This window comes from Coffea arabica, chromosome 11e (genome assembly GCF_036785885.1).
Source record: "Coffea arabica cultivar ET-39 chromosome 11e, Coffea Arabica ET-39 HiFi, whole genome shotgun sequence".
In the NCBI taxonomy this organism is placed as follows: domain Eukaryota; kingdom Viridiplantae; phylum Streptophyta; class Magnoliopsida; order Gentianales; family Rubiaceae; genus Coffea; species Coffea arabica.
The window spans coordinates 22,935,725-22,953,156 of record NC_092331.1 but is presented as its reverse complement, the minus strand read 5'-3'; the positions used below and the strand labels follow the sequence as shown (position 1 = coordinate 22,953,156).

General features: G+C 41.1%; 1 protein-coding gene across 1 annotated transcript; it reads left to right on the top strand.

Annotated features, from left to right (window-relative positions):
- Nucleotides 1–1,598: 1,598 nt before the first annotated feature.
- On the top strand, nucleotides 1,599–2,324 carry LOC113718159 (uncharacterized). The gene has a single exon (XM_027243080.1). The coding sequence runs from the start codon at nucleotides 1,599–1,601 to the stop codon at nucleotides 2,322–2,324; it is 726 nt and encodes a 241-aa protein (XP_027098881.1).
- Nucleotides 2,325–17,432: the final 15,108 nt, after the last annotated feature.

Here is a 17,432-nt window from a genome sequence, read left to right as displayed (position 1 = left end):
CGATATTGATCATCCGTTTTAAACTCATTTTCATGGAGGATGCATGTTTCTCTTGTGACTTTAAATCCTCACTTTTGAATCTCGATTTTCGAGATATTAAAGCTCTTTTAAGACATTGTCTTAGTATTACGCAAGTGTACATTCTTCCTTGTTTGGCAAGGGGTTTGTAAGTATTTGTGAGTGATAGTTAATTGTTATTTCTTCAGGTGCTCAAGAGGATCTTGAAGAGAATCTCGGAGCCGATCACTAAAGATCTTATTTGCACTTGCTCACTTATTTTGAATTGGTGAGTGTCAAGTGCATGAATAATTGCCAATTATGTGAATTGCTTCTTATTGATTAAGTGATTTACAATTGTCGAGTCGAGTGTGTAATTTATCGCACTTGTTCTCTTTTAATTGATTATATAATTGAATTGCTCATAGTTGAATTTATAATTGTGGTTAATATGCCGATTGGAGTGAATCTCATCGACTTATAATTGTATTTGTCAATTGAAGTGAATCTTATCGACTCATAATAATAATCGGGGGACGCCCAAATCTCAATTGGCCGACCTTGCGACTCGAGCCAGCATGGGTTTGATCGAGAAGTTCAGTGAACCATAAGATAATCAAAAACTTGATCTATTAAGAGATCTCGCTTGGCATACTCGTGAAGTAGTTCCTTTTATAAAAGAAGTGCGAGCCCGAGGCCGGGGGTGTAACGGTGAAAGGGAATTCTAGAGCAAGTGGAGTTCTACGGACTTAATACCTACCCGATTTTGATGGAGTATCATCCCGTGGAGATATTTGATCGAGCCTTGGCGAAGCAAGTGAAATTTAGCTCCTGAGAGCTCCAGTATCCTTAAATTGTTTCTGCTTACTTTTCCTACTTGAAATGTTATTTACTCGAACTTTATAGTTTTACTTACTGTATAATTGTTATTGTTACATGGATTATGTGTTTGCATGTGTGTTTCTTGGCCTCACTGAGCATTCGCTCACCCCATTAGTTTTGTTTTCCTTAATAGGAGATCGGAATGGAAAGAATTTTGGAGAAGACGGTTTGATTACTTTTGATTAGTATTTTTGGGATGTAATTGATTAGCCGACTTCTAGTGGTGGTATTTTGGGAAAGTTGATGTAATTTTGAGAACTTGTGATGTAAGACTTGAAGATTTATTTGAGGGAGAGACTTCTCCTTATTTTGTCTTTTATTATTGGCTGTGTACCTTTAAGTTTAAATTTGACTTGTATTGAGTCCTGGCGAGAGTTGGGCAGACGTTCCGTGGATACCCTTGGGTTCTCCCTTGGGAGAAGTGGGGGCGTCACAATAGATATAGGTTTCTCTGGTGCAAGGTTTACATGGTGTAATAATTGACACAGCGGGGCAAGGATTTGGTAACGGTTAGATCGGGTACTAGTGAATGAGGGGTGCATCGACTCGGGGATATCATTGGCGGTGTCTCATTTAGCCTGAGAGTCGTCTGATCATGCTCCGCTCCTTATTTATGTCTTGATTAGATTGGATAATAAGGCACGGCCATTTACATTTTTAAATATTTGGACGGGGCGTGATGATTTCCTGCCAATCATTAGAGAGTTTTGGGGGTCGCCATGTTTCAGTCCCCCTTGCAAGTCCTTTGTCACAAGCTGAAAAGGCTTAGGGGAGCTATCCAGGCTTGGAATAAGGAGGTGTTTGGGGATATTTTTCAGGTAGTTACGCAGAAGGAAGCGGAGGTATGGCTTGCTGAGATCCGTATGGAGAGTGATGAGTCAGAGGAACCTAGGGTGAATTTGCATCTTGCTCAAGCCCAGTTGCGTGTTCCCTTGTGGGTAGAGGAGCTCTTTTGGAAGCAGAAGGCTCATGTTAAGTGGCTAAAAGAGGGAGAGCGAAATACAAAATTCTTTTATTCTGTGGTGAAACACAGGAGGGTGCAATCCGTTATTCACAAGATAAAAAATGAACGAGGGGAATGGGTTGAATCGGAGGAGGAGATAGGGGCTGAGGCGGTACGATTTTTCGAGAAGTTGTTTACGGCTCAGCATCCAACGTCATCCCCTGGTTTGCTTCAGAATATCCTAAAAATTTTGACAGACGAGGATAATGTTTTATTGAAACAAGTACCAGCCAAGGAGGAGATTTGTCGTGTTATGTTTGAGATGGATGGGGAGAGTACGCCGGGACCGACTGGCTATACGGGTAAATTTTTTACGGCTGCATGGTCAATTATAGGAGAGGACGTGGTTAGAGCAGTATGCAGTTTCTTTTGCGGAGCTGAATTGCCAAGGGCTGTAACGGCGACTTCCATTGTGCTTATACCTAAGATAGCACATCCCTAGGATTTTTTGCAATTTCGATCGATAAGCCTGTGCAACTTTGTTAACAAAGTTATTTCGCGAATATTGGCTGATCGATTGGCTCAAGTGCTTCCTAAGATCATCTCTCCACAACAGAGTGGATTTGTGTGGGGACGGCTCATATCGGACAATTTCTTGCTTGCCCAAGAGCTACTCTCTAGTATGGGTAGGCCATCGAGGAATACCAATGTCGCTCTAAAGTTGGATATGTCGAAGACGTATGACCATGTCTCATGGATGTTTTTTATTATGGTTTTGAGAAGGTTTGGGTTTGGTGAGCAATGGATTGACATGACTTGGAGATTGGTCTCAAATGTCTGGTTTTCAGTCCTGGTTAATGGGGCAAGTGTGGGGTTCTTTAAATCCACGCGAGGGGTTCGACAAGGCGATCCACTATCTCCAGGTTTATTTATTATTGGTACAGAGATGTTGTCTCGTTCTTTGAACAATTTATTGGAGAATTGGGAGTTCAAGTGTTTTTCAGTACCAAGGGGTTGCCCTAAGATCACTCATCCCAGCTATGCAGATGACGTCCTTATTTTTTCAAGTGCCTGTTCCACCTCGCTACGGTATGTGATGCAGACGATTGGAGGGTACGAGGCAAAATCAGGTCAGAAGATTAATGTTCAAAAGTGCGATTTCTTGGTTCATGATAAATTACCTAGCCGTTGTGTGGCGAGGGTGCGACAAGTAATTGGTTTTGTTACCAAGTCATTCCCAGTGCGATACTTGGGCTGCCCGCTATTTTCTGGAGGGTGGAAGAGCATGTGTTTCATGGAATTGATGCAATCAGTCATTAATAAGATCTTCTCTTGGAGGTCTAGTTGTCTTTCCAGTGGGGGACGTATCATTCTCATTAAGCATGTCCTTTCAGCGATTTCGATTCACCTACTTACGGCCTCGAGTCCTCCGAAGGGAGTCCTCGCCTTAGCTAAATGGGCCATGGAAAATTTCCTATGGGGGGAGCAGGAGAATGGCCTCCGTCATCATTGGATCAAGTGGCAAGATTTATGTGCCAACTCGTCACATAGGGGAATAGGGGTTCATTCATTAGTGGAGGTTTATACAGCGTTCTCGATCAAATTATGATGGCAATTCCGAACGAGTGATTGTTTATGGTCGACATTTATGCGTGCCAAATATTGCCGACATAGTCATCCATGCATGGTGGGGGTGCTGAAGGGCAGCTCATATGTTTGGCATCAAATGCTCCAAGTTCGTGAGGTGGAGAAGCAAAACATTTGGTGGTTGGTACAGTCAGGACAATGTAACTTCTGGTTTGACAATTGGCTTGGGTCCAACCCATTGTGCCAGTGCCTGCAAAGTGTCTCAGATCACTTGGTATTAGACTTTGTGTCGAATGGATGGTGGAATCACCAATTGTTGAGGCAATGGGTCCCTGATTACATTGTTTCAGAGATTGTTAGTAAGTCAGTCCCAGCGGGGTACGAGCAAGATTGTGCGGTATGGGGATTGATGGAGTCAGGGGATTTTTCGATTGCTTCATCTTACCTACTATTCAGTGGGCAGACGCCTTCTTCGTTCATGTTTGACAAGGTTTGGCATCCTTTGCTACCGGTGAAAATATCCTTTTTCATGCTACGTGTGTTGCGGGATCAGTTGCCTTTAGCGTCATCATTAGAAAGATTGAATGTGCATGGCCCATCAAAATGCTTTTGTTGTACAGACTCGCAATCCGAATCGTTGGAGCACATCTTCGTGGAAGGGAAACTATCTCAGTTTCTTTGGGCATTTTTTGGGAATGCTACGGGTGTGGTATATATAGGGCAGGTGATCGCTCTCGGCTGGCTGGTTGGTGGTGTCAACCGAAACGTCATTCTCATATGGAGTCGCTGAATACATTGTTGCCTAGCATAATTTGCTGGCATATTTGGTTAGCACGGAATCTAGCAAACTTTTAAGAACAGTATCTGTATAGGCAGGCCATTTGTGATCGTATCCTAGTGGATGTAGTTGGGGTAATCAGTAGGAAAGATATGGGGGAGCCTGAAGGGTTTGAGTCCTGGCATGCCTTCTACTCCAGTATTTATGGATGGAGGCCTCGGTATTCCCATAGGGTTTGAGTCCTGGCATGCCTTCTACTCCAGTATTTATGTATAGAGGCCTCGATATTCCTATAGGATCATTTGTTGGAAGTTGCCGGCCCAGGGGAGTTGCAAGTTAAACATGGATGGCTGTTCACTAGGCAACCCGGGAGTTAGTGGCAGGGGCGGTGTGCTTAGGGATTCATCTGATGCTTTGTCGTTTGGGTTCTCTATTCCATTTGGGCAGCTGACATGTATTCAAGCTGAGGTCAAATCACTACTTTTTGGGGTGCAGCAGTGTCTTCTACGAGGCATCTCACAGATACAGGTGGAGGTGGATTCTCTAGTGTTAGTAAACATCCTGCTTGACAAAGCGAGGTGCTCGTGGTTAATTCGGTCTGAGCTAGATACATTGAAGGCAATACATGGTTTGGAATAGACAGTGGGCCATTGTTTTCGCGAGGCGAATGAGGTGGCAGATGCTCTAGCCAAGGTTGGGGCACAGTCTGCGGCTATTATCATTTATTCCTCACAGTCGAAATTACCAAGATCTGCTAGGGGAGCCTTGGGTTTAGATAGATCACAGACCCCCGTCATATGCACTAGAGCTGTTCGCAAATGAAGTCTTTGTAACTTTGCTTTGTGCTTATTAATAATACAAGGGGGTGGCATCCTTCCCCGCAAATGGGGTTAGCCAAAAAAAAAGGAGTATGATTCTTAGAGGGATGAGGTTGCTGAGCTTTGATTGAGTGAGACTAGGGTATTATGTACCAACGAACTTGCAATTGAGTATGAAATTTGGTGTAAGAAAGCGGTGGTTAAATGGATACAGTTTGAGATGCCAATACTAAATTTTTGTTCTGATACGCTCCTCGATCAACTCGTTTCGAGACACGTAGCACGTTTGCCCAAGGATCTATCAAGCTTGTCCAACGTTTGGTTTGCGAAACCCAAATCCAAGACGGTTGACACGACTTGATTGGAGGTGGTAGAACGACGACTCCAAACGAGGTGAATACTCAAGTGGATAGGTCGGATGAACAATCAAGGACAATCACGAGATTACTCAAGAACCCTTTCCAATGCAAGTAATGGAATTGTACTCTCAATAATCAAAGAGAAACAAAGCTGAAATTTTATTCATCAAGTGTCTAACCCTTAAACCGTACAAAGTGAGCCTTCTTATAGGCTAAGGACTAAGGAAAAAAAACCCTAAAGACTACTAGGAGAAAGGGGGGGTCGGCCACCCTTGGCTTCAAGTGGGTCGAGATTGCTCCTTCAACTAATACTAATAACGACATTTAACACTAAAAGACTAAAGGCCTAGTCGGCCCTCCCACATGCGTGGCCATTTGACTCTTCATGGGTTTGGATCATCGTTTAGACAATTTGATTATCACCGTCCAAGCCTTCAATGCTCCTATGGACTCCTTGTTGGTCTTGAACATTTAGCACAAGAGCTTGAAGAGACTCCTTGAAGCGCTTGGCCCGTACACGTGTAACGGGGTCCAATGGAACTCGAACTGGATCATTACTTGGGCTAAGATCCGTGCACAAATCAGTCCCCTTCACTTGAAAAGGATTTGTCCTCAAATCTAGATCTTCCTCGTCAAGGAATAGGCTCAAGTCCACGACATTGAAAATCGCGCTAACATTGTACTCCCCAGGTAGCTCCAATTTGTAGGCATTGTCATTGACTCGTTGGAGCACTCGAAAGGGTCCATCACCCCTTGGGGATAGCTTGCTTTAGCGTTGCTTGGAAAATCTTTATTTTCTCAAGTGTAGCCATACCCAATCTCCAGGTTCAAAGGTCATCTTGTGATGTGCTTGTTGGCTTGCTGGACATATTGCTGCGTGCGCTTCTCAATATTGGCTCGAACAGTTTCATGTAATCTTCGCACAAAATCAGCTTTCTTTTTCCCATCTAAGCTTGTGTGCTCAGAGGAAGGTAAGGGTGCCAAATCAAGGGGTGTCTGGGGGTTAAAGCCATAAATAATCTCAAATGGTGAGTAGTGTGTCGCACTATGAACAGTTCTATTATAAGCAAATTTGACATGTGGCAAACACTCTTCCCAAGATTTAAGATTCTTTTTAATCAAAACCCTGAGTAAGGTACCAAGTGTGCGATTGACAATCTCAGTTTGTCCATCACTTTGGGAATGACTTGTGGTCGAAAATAACAATCTAGTGCCAAGCTTTGACCACAAAGTCTTCCAAAAATAGCTCAAAAACTTCACATCTCTATCACTAACAATGGTTTGAGGCATACCATGTAAACGAACAATCTCCTTAAAAAACAAGTTAGCAATGTGAGATGCATCATCAGTTTTGTGACAAGGGATGAAATGAGCCATCTTAGAGAATCTATCAACTACCACATAGATAGAATCATTACCCCTTGGTGACCTAGGTAGTCCCAAGACAAAGTCCATAGACATGTCTATCCAACGATAATGTGGAATGGGCAATGGGGTATACAAGCCATATGGGTTTGTTTTAGACTTGGCCTTGTGGCAAGTGGCATACCTACCAACCATGCACTCAACATCCCTACGCATATGAGACCAGTAGAAGTGTTCTTGCAACATTGCTAAAGTCTTAACAATGCCAAAATGACCCATGAGACCACCACTATGTGTCTCTCTAACCAAAAGATCACGAATAGAAGAATTAGGCACACATAACTTATCCATATAGAAGAGAAATCCATCATGCAAAAAGTATTTTCCATGCGGACTCTTAGCACAAGAAGCATATATGACACCAAAATGAAGATCATGTGCATAAAGTTCCTTAATCATCTCAAACCCTAATAACTTGGCATCATGGAAAACAAGCAGAGAATGTCTACGAGATAATGCATCAGCTACCACATTCGTTTTGCCCGTTTTGTACTTAATGACACAAGAGAAGATGTCAATGAAACTTACCCATTTGGCATGTCTCTTGCTCAATTTTTGTTGCCCCTTGAGAAACTTCAATGACTCGTGATCAGTGTGTATCACGAACTCTCTTGGATGGAGGTAGTGTTGCCAGGTCTCCAAAGCTCTCACCAGTGCGTACAACTCTTTATCATACATGGGGTAGTTTAAGGCAGCACCTCCCAGCTTCTCACTAAAGTATGCGCAAGGCCTCTTGTCTTGCATGAGAACAGCTCCAATTCCTACACCAGAAACATCGCATTCAATTTCAAACGTCTTGTTAAAGTTAGGTAATACTAAAATAGGTGCATGTGTGAGTTTGTCCTTGAGGGTAAGAAATGCTTGTTATTGGGTTTCTCCCCAATGGAATTTATCATTTTTCTTCGTCACGGAGGTCAATGGAGTAGCAATGGTGCTAAAGTCTTTGACAAATCGCCGATAGAAGCCCGCTAGTCTGTGGAAACTTCGCACCTCAGGGACGGATTTTGGGGTTGGTCATTGCTTGATGGCCTCAATCTTGGATTCGTCTATTTTGATGCCTTGCTAACTCACAACATATCCTAAAAACACAAGCTCATTAGTACAAAAGGTGCACTTCTTAAGATTAGCGTATAGACACACCAAGAACTAATCTCAGATGTTCCATGTGCTCATGCTCGTTTCGACTATATATCAAGATATCATCAAAGTAAACAATGACAAATTTACCAATGAATTGTCTCAAAACATGGTGCATCAATCTCATAAAGGTACTAGGGGCATTAATCAACCCGAAGGGCATGACTAACCACTCATAAAGGCCATGTTTTGTTTTAAAAGCTGTTTTCCATTCATCGCCTTATTTCATCCTGATTTGATGATAGCCACTCCTTAAGTCAATTTTAGTGAAAATAACAGCCATCAAGTTCATCAAGCATATCATCTAGCCTAGGAATGGGATGACGATATTTAACAGTGATAGCATTAACAGCTCTACAATCCGTGCACATACGCCAAGTACCATTCTTTTTGGGGACAAGTATCACAGGCACAATACAAGGACTCAGACTCTCCTTTACCCAACCCTTATCTAATAGGCCATCAACTTGCCTTTGAAGCTTCTTTGTTTTCTCAGGACCCATGCGGTAAGCGGGTTTGTTGGGAAGTGGTGCTCCAGGAATCAAGTCTATCTGGTACTCGATCCCTCGAATGGGTGGTAAGCCATCAGGGAACACGTCCTCGAACTCCTGCAAAAGAGCAACTACGCTCGAAGGCAATGCCTTATCGAGCTCAGCAACATTTAGGAGCACATGTTTGCAAATCATGAGTAATACAGGCGGATTAGAATTTACAATCTTTCTAACATCCTTAGCCTTAATGATCCTGTTTTGCTTCCTAGTGTTGGATTTAATTAATGCATGATCGTGTGTGACACTAGGTGTGCTCACTTGACCCTTGGTCGCTTGCTCACTTGTAGAAGTGGAGTATTTTCCAGGGTCGGCTGCCTTTTGTTTCCTCTTTTGGCGGTCCAAATCACATTCTCTTTGCAGTTTAAGTTGGTCCTCATACACTTGTGCAGATGTGAGGGGTGTTAGGACTATGCGTTTACCATTATGCAAAAGAGTGTACTTATTTGCTCTACCATCAAATGTGACATGTTTATCAAATTGTCAAGGTCTTCCTAAGATGACATGGGTAGCATGCATAGGAACAACATCACACACAACTTCATCAATGTAGCTGCCAATTGAAAAAGGAACACGTACCTGTTTGTAGACACGTACCTCACTTTATTCACTTAGCCATTGGAGGCGGTATGGATGTGGATGTCTAGTGGTAGGAAGGCCCAAGCTTTCAACCATCAGTAAGCTTGCCACATTGGTGCAACTCCCACCATCAATGATGAGACTACACAACTTATCACTTACTTTACATCGGATGTAGAATAAGTTCTCCCGTTGTAATTGTTCGTCCTCCTTGACCAGGGCGGTTAGCACTCATCATGCCACCAAGCAACCGATTTCTCCTTAGGTAGGAGAGCACTCTTCGTCAGCCGAGTCATCCTCCAAGCAATCACCCTTGATCAATTCAGACATCTCCTCACAATCATCATCATCGGACACAATCTCCCCACTGTGAGTGACCAACATGACCCTTTGGTTTGGACATTGGGACTGGATATGTCCAAACCCTTGGCACTTGAAGCATTTGATGTCTCTACTCCTAGTCTGAGGAGTCTCATGAGGTGCCTTAGAAGTAGACCTGGATGCATCAACAACTTTGTTAAGGATAAAATGGAAATTTTGGTTAGGAGCACTACCTTGAATTCGACTAGAAAAAGTAGGTGTAGCCGAATTTCCAGCTTCGTGGGCTGTTCTCCATGGTTGGTTGCCCCTCCATGAAGTTGAGTTGGAAATTTGGAAGGTACTGGCCCCTCGCCTCAATTTCTTTCCCTTCTCGGCCTTGATGGCTAGTTCAAGAAGATCATGCATGTCCAATTAATGTTGGAGCTCCAAGGCTTCTTGAAGGTCAGGGTTGAGACCTCTAAGGAACCTTGCCATGGTAGCCTCACTATCTTCTTGAATGTTTGTCCTCATCATGGCCATCTCGATCTCTTTGTAGTAGTCCTCCACACTCATGTTACCTTGAGTGAGGGTTTGAAGCTTAGAGTGGAGATCACGGTTGTAATAGCTAGGAACAAATCTCTTGCGCATTAATGCCTTGAGTTCTCGCCAAGTCCGGACTCGGGGTTCTCCCATCCTCCTTCTATGAGTCCTCATTTGGTCCCACCAAACTAGGGCGTAGTCGGTGAACTCAACGGTGGCAACCTTCACCTTTTGTTCCTCGCTATAGTCATAGCAGTCGAAGACCATCTTGTTGCGGCCTTCCCATTCCAAGTAAGCCTCAAGGTCACTTTTGCCTTGGAATGTAGGGACTTGGATCTTAAGCCCCTTGAGCTCACTCTTAGAAGTGTCCCTTCGAGGCCTCTCGGTTCTATCTTCCTCCTCACTAGCCGAGTAATCTTCACTTTGTGCCCCTTTAGAGCCATGGTTACTTTGATTGTGAGATCTGGAGCGAGAGCCCTCATGAGACTCTTGGATAGCTCATCAAAACGAATGTGCAATTCCTCCATTTGTTGCTCACTAGTTCGTCTGAGCTCGTTTTTCATGGCGGTGAACATCAATGAGTAGTCATTGGTTGGGTGACCTTGCTCCATGTCTCGTTTTGGTCCTACAAAGGTTAGTGAACAAGAAAATAATACAAATATAATCTCACTTCACTCCCTTAATGTTTCACTCACTCTCGGATTTGCACTCAAACACTCTAATGATCTTACCAAATTCCTTTACCTGTCGGATTGAGTAGTTGAGGAATGCCGCACAAAGTCCAATAATTGTCACCAAGCTATCCACAAAAGTAATCAAGACGCAAGACACAAATGCGGATGCAAAAAGGATGGAATAATGCATGGTTTTTGGAAGGTTCGTAGGGCGGACAGAATGAGGTTATGCGTTAGTGTGAACAAAGAATCAAGTGAAACCCTAGTTTCCTAAAATGTAGGAGTGTGTCCAAGTGGAAATAAAAGAGTTACCCAAGCTATCTACTTAGTTTCCTAATTGATTTTGGAAATCAAGTTAGTTTTGGAAACCTTTTAGAAAACCTTTTCTTGAACAACTTGTAGTAACTTCCAAATTCCTTTCCAAGAAGATTTGTAAATCAGATTTGGTTCCAAATGCTTCTCACGCAAATTCAGATTTCCTTCAGGTACACACACAAGTCGGTTTAGGGACGAATTTATTTAAACTCCACCACGCAACTCTCCCCTTGCAAAACACAATACCAAATCAGAATTTCTGGTCGAGAACAAATTAGTTTCGGTCCTTTGTCAAAAACAATGGAGAATCAACAAGATGGTGCAAACAACCTTACTCGAGCTCCCCCCCCCAATGGGTTACTCAAGATGCTCTGCTCCCAAGAAATTCAATCGAAAACCAAGGAAACCCTTCACCACCGCAAGAGAGTACAAGGAGATGTACTCTAGGAGGATGAAACAAGTCCCCAAGGAACAAGATGTTCAAGAACTTCAAGAAGTGGTGGATCAAAACTTTTGAATTGTTTCCCTTTGTTTGATTTCTCTTTGGATTAGAAAACAAGATGTAACGGTGACTGTTTTGGCAATAAAAGATCCGAAATTTCCCTTCTTGTTTTGTTTTCTTGTCAACCGAAAGCTCTCCTTTCTTTTCCTTTTCGTTTCTATTTTTTTTTCTTTAACTCAAACGAACAACAAGAACTCTTGGCCGAATGGAATTAAATTTCCAAATTTGGTTTCGGCTAACACACACAAGCAACGATCAAGATCCCTTAAGAACTTCCAAGACAATTATCAAGAACTTCAATATTGTAATCAAGAAACTCAAGAAACCCTAGATTCTTGTATGTTCCCTTCAAGATTCACAAACACCAACAAGTTAACCATAAATCAGATTTGGAAAACAAGTAAAACAACTTGAGTGACCTTCAAACGACTTGGACAAATTTGTACGAAGAAACCCTAGCGCGAAAAGAGAAACCCTAGTCGCCACCAAGTTCCCTTTCTTGCTGCCCAAGCGACGCCCAACTTAACATGACAAATTGATACTACACAAAGCACAAGACTACGGACAGAATTGAAGACAACTAACAACTCAATACCAAAAACAAGTCGTGGACAGATTTGAAGCACACAAAGAGATGCTAACGGACAGGAATTTACTGAACAACAAAACCACACACGATGGACACAAACGGCCAGTACTTTGACGCATCAAAGACAACTAAATGGACAGAATGTATTAGACAACAAGACATAACAACTACGGACAGATTCGGGACACAACTATGACCAGAAATTGGGCGCAACCAAGGACAAGAAGGTACGGACAGATACCTCAAAAGATACCTCAACCTATGCTCTGAAGCCAACTGATACGCTCCTCAATCAACTCGTTTTGAGACACGTAGCACGTTTGCTCAGGGATCTAGCGAGGTTGTCCAACGTTTGGTTTGCGGAACCCAAAACCAAGACGGACGACACGACTTGATTGGAGGTGGTAGAATGACGACTCCAAATGAGGTGAATACTCAAGTGGATAGGTCGGATGAACAATCAAGGACAATCACGAGATTGTTCAAGAACCCTTGCCAATGCAAGTAATGGAATTGTACTCTCAATAATCAAAGAGAAACAAAACTGAAATTTTATTCATCAAGTGTCTAACCCTTAAACTGTACAAAGTGAGCCTTCTTATAGGCTAAGGACTAAGGAAAAAAAACCCTAAAGACTACTAGGAGGAAGGGGGGGTCGGCCACCCTTGGCTTCAAGTGGGCCGAGATTGCTCCTTCAACTAATACTAATAACAACATTTAACACTAAAAGACTAAAGGCCTAGTCGGCCCTTCCACATGCGTGGCCACTTGACTCTTCATGGGCTTGGATCATCGTGTAGACAACTTGATTATCACCGTCCAAGCCTTCAATGCTCCTATGGACTCCTTGTTGGTCTTGAACATTTTGCACAAGAGCTTGAAGAGACTCCTTGAAGCACTTGGCTCGTGCATGTGTAACCGGGTCCAATGGAACTCGAACTGGATCATTACTTGGGCTAAGATCCATGCACACATCATGTTCACTAAATTTACTACGCACCTCACTAGTGGGTCCCACTTCCTTAACGCACCATGAACTTAACATGCACTAACTTATAGTAGAAAATAATTAAAAATCTTAACTCACTTATAAAAATATCTAGGAAATTAAAGTAATAAAATAAAGTAAAGAAAATGTATTCAAAGAAATAAAATAAAATATAAAATAATTTTTGGATTCCCACACTCTCTCTCTCTTAAAAGAATTCCGCCTTCGAAATTCTCACCTTTGCTCGCACAAAGTTTGATTCTACAGGGTTTTCCTCCAACTTCCTAGTAGCTTCTCCTTACCTATGATACTCCCACAATAGTGCATCTAGAGGAAAGTCCTAGTAACGTAGTGGCTAAACTGATATGCTAAGGAAGTTTACCAAAGATTGATATAACTTATCATAATATACACTTGGGACTAGATGAGAAGGAGATATCGTAACTACGAAATTGGTTTACTACTCTGGCTAGATCTTTAAAATCAAACAGTGTGCACTAGCAAAGGCACTATCTTCCCTAATCGAACGGCCTTCCTTCATTATTAACCATAAATAAAGAATCCTTATTGAAACCCAAGAATAATTTGAAGAAATTGATTCATCAACAAGGATTTAACTCCAAACAAATACTGACATTCAAGATCACCAGTTAAAACATCAGGCGCCAAGTTTATTATTGATAAGGTAGATACAATTTACTACATGTAGTCACTACACATATTCCAAATATACAACAATTCCAGATAATACATCACTCATTTCTAACGTCAAATAGTAGATTCACCACAACTTCGTCCATTGTTTTGGGTAGTTCCTCAATTGATGTCTAAGTTTGCCACATCTACAACAGGCACCAGTTTCAAATAACACATTCCCATAAGAGATTTGTTACAAATTTCACACTTAATAACTACAAATCTCTTCTTGAAGTATTCATTCTTTCTTTTTGTCATAGCATATTCATTTCCACTAATCTCTTTGCGATTCCCTTTGGTATCGTGAAAGTTTCCTTCACCACTCTTAACTTGATTGCTAGTAATGTCTTAAAATGCAATTTGAATAGTTGAATGCATCAATTCAAACTTATTTCACCACTCCTCCAGTATCCCTTCGTATTTCCTTTTTAGTTCCATTTTTTTGGTCAATAACTTACTTTTCTCCATATACTCTTGCTTCCATCGTCCTTCCCAGTGTTCAGCCAATTCCTTTTAAAACTCTACCTCTTTTCAAAGAATCTTTATTTCCTCATGTATAACTTTCGAATTTCTCATATCACCAAATTACTTAATCTCATATGACGGCCTAGTAGACATATCAAAGTATCCAAAAGAGTAGCTAGTCACAAATTGAAATTCTAACCATGTAACTGTTAAGTTCTTTTGCTTCCAATCTAATCATGAAACTTTATATAAACACAAGTAGGGTAAATAACTCACAATACTATGATACTTACTTTTATTCTTGGGTTTTAGCAAAAAGCAGTTACCATTATTGCTTATGCATAGAACAAAACACAAAATCCTACTCCTGAGAAATCACTCCCATCTATTTAGTTTCAAAAGTCTCCACTATACCCTCATCTTAAACTGTCATATTCAAGAAGAAACTATGACTTTTTACCCCAATAGTGCCCTTTTACAATCTTCAATCAGAGCGATCATCCAAATTTCGTCAAAAGTTACATACAAGATTAGAACACAAACTTTTTTCCTCCGAACCTCCATACATAATCCAAAACTCTCAATCTCATATAATTTAAAAATCTTACACTTCTACCAAAGTATCAATCACTAACACAAAGGTGTCATGCATGTTTCACCATGAATAAGCTGCTCCTCCAAACTGGAATACCACAAGAGTCACTTGCCTTTCCCTTGGGTACCCTAAGACATCAAAGATAGGGATTATATTCGCTAACCAATGTTCAACTACTTTGGGGTCAGGACTTTTAGAAAACTTAGGTGAAGAACATCCCTTTTTTTTCCAAAATCTCTATAGAGGTCTAAGCTTTTCAATACCTTGGTCTCTAAATTGATTTGAAAGCCCAACCCCTTGATCCTGTTGGGGTACTAGATATTCTAAAAGAATTTGTCATCCAATTTATGCCCATCACTACTTGGTCCCCTATCTCGATCCTGGGTTACTGATTTGGTCGGCCACAAATTCCAATCACCCCTTCCCTTAATCTTGGGGTTGTCTAGGCCTACGTGGATATTTTTCAATATCATTTCCCTAGCTCTATTTCCACACAAGTCCAAGTTCATATATATATAGGAAGATAGGAATCAGTTAAGTATGTAGGCAAGGATAGTCAATCAAGTGTCCAAAATACATTTATCTGATATCAAGAAATAAATACATCTTTAGTTAAAGTCAGTCCATATCAAAATCAAGTAAATACATAACAAATTCGCACATTCAAAGGAGAAATTAAATAGGTTTGCAATGCTAATACTTTAAACATTCACAAGAATCATCAATGTTCAAATCTAACCACCATCTATCGAAACCCTAGCCAAGCATTTACTGGACTAGTCCATAACAGCACTCATATATCCAATCTCCTCAACTGGTTTTACTTGTCCAAATTCAATCATAATTTCTATTCACATTATAATACACTAGACTATATCCTTCCCCATTCATAGGTGTTCCATCAGGAGAAGTACTCAGTACTCAAGTACAAGAATCCGAAACTAGGAGAATTCACGACTCAGGCCGTACACTCCCAAGTGCAAATCAACCAAGTTTAAAATTCCTACTCAACATACATATCCATTTTTCTAACAATAATAAGCAGTTCATACTTAATAGGTCAAATTTCACAGTCTGAGAACCCTTTCCCGGCATGAGCTCATTAATAGCTGTGATACCAACTGTGACAGCCCCACCTTCCCTTAGGGCGTACCCCAAAGGTTAGCGGATTACCTGCCCAACTCTCTCGTCAGGACTAACGAATCCAAAACCTCCACAAGTACTAAAACGAACAACCTTACTTCAAAACACCGCAATCCAAAGTTATATACAAATCAACCCAGTACTATGTACAATAAAGCCACCAATGATTCAAGCTTAAAGTACAAGTCAAAATATTCAATCTTATACAAGCACATATAGGGTTTACTAATACAGAGGAGCTTAAACAAAATGCCTAAAGTCAAGAGCAAGCCCAACTCTTTCCCAAAAATCATGTTCCCAAGATTTCGCCCCCTGAAAGGAAAATAAATGTGACAGAGTGAGTTTTCGCCCAATGAGGTACCATAGGGTCACGTAATAAAAAATTCACATAGTTCGAACTTTAAACTATCAACTATAAGCATCAATTAGGAAGATAAGTAAACACTATAACTAACACAAAGTGTTTCAAGTAAAAGGATACAGATGACTCTTAGGAGCCAATTTTCCAGTCGCATTAGCTTGATCCCAGCCCGTTGACACTCCGTCAACGTTTAGAGAAACAAAATATATTGACTGTAGATCCTCGTTTTACACCAAATTTCCATCCACCAATCATATCCCTTACCGGGCCCGAACACCAAACAGAAACAGTGGTGGTAATACTAAATTATACCAAATATTAGAAGGATCCAGTAGTTAGTGAATCAATAACAGTTTCCTCATGGCTCGTCAATCTACCTCGACCAAGCCCTTACGGGCTCGATTCGATCAACTACCAATGAGGTTTGAGCTCAAATTCATAGTATGGTCACCAGATATTAGGCTCTAAATGACATCACATTCATGCACGAATAACAAATTTCAAATAAACAGTAGACTAGTCAAACAGTCAAGTGGAATCGAGTGTGATAAAGTACACACCCATCCAATCCATATTAAACCAAAGTCATAATCACGTAAATCATAAATTTTAGTCACAAGTAGTTCACCTTACACAACAAGTCATGCAAGTGGTACACTCACCGTTTCAAAGTAGAGCAATGTTAAACGTTCGTCCTCAGGTTGTGCTCATTTTCACCGTCAAACCCTAAGAGTAACCAAGACATGATGTCATGGTCCGACTATACAAAGTTTAGGTTAATGAAGTGCATATTTTAGTCTAAATTATGAGCCATATGCTTATCCAAGTTTGGCCTCTCAAAGTATAAAGTTCAAAGACAAATTTGAAAGCCAATCAAAGAATATCCAAGTACATTCTAGGGCTATGATTTGAATAGGGTATTAGTGTGAAAAGAAAGACATTTGGACCCAAAAGATGTGAGAGATCAAAAAAGAAATATTAGGTATTTACAACTCATGAAATTTAGCAAAATATACGTAAGAACTACGCACAACTTTTAGAAGAAAATCGACCAACCTCAAGTTAAAAGTTGGACTAATGTAACTAGGAAGAATACAAGAATTTTGTTGAGTATGCTGAATAGCTAGTTCACATCAATGTTTCATTCAACTCGAGAGTGTTGGTTTCGATTTTTGTGGTTTATGTGATATGTTCCTGAGTTGGAGTAGAAG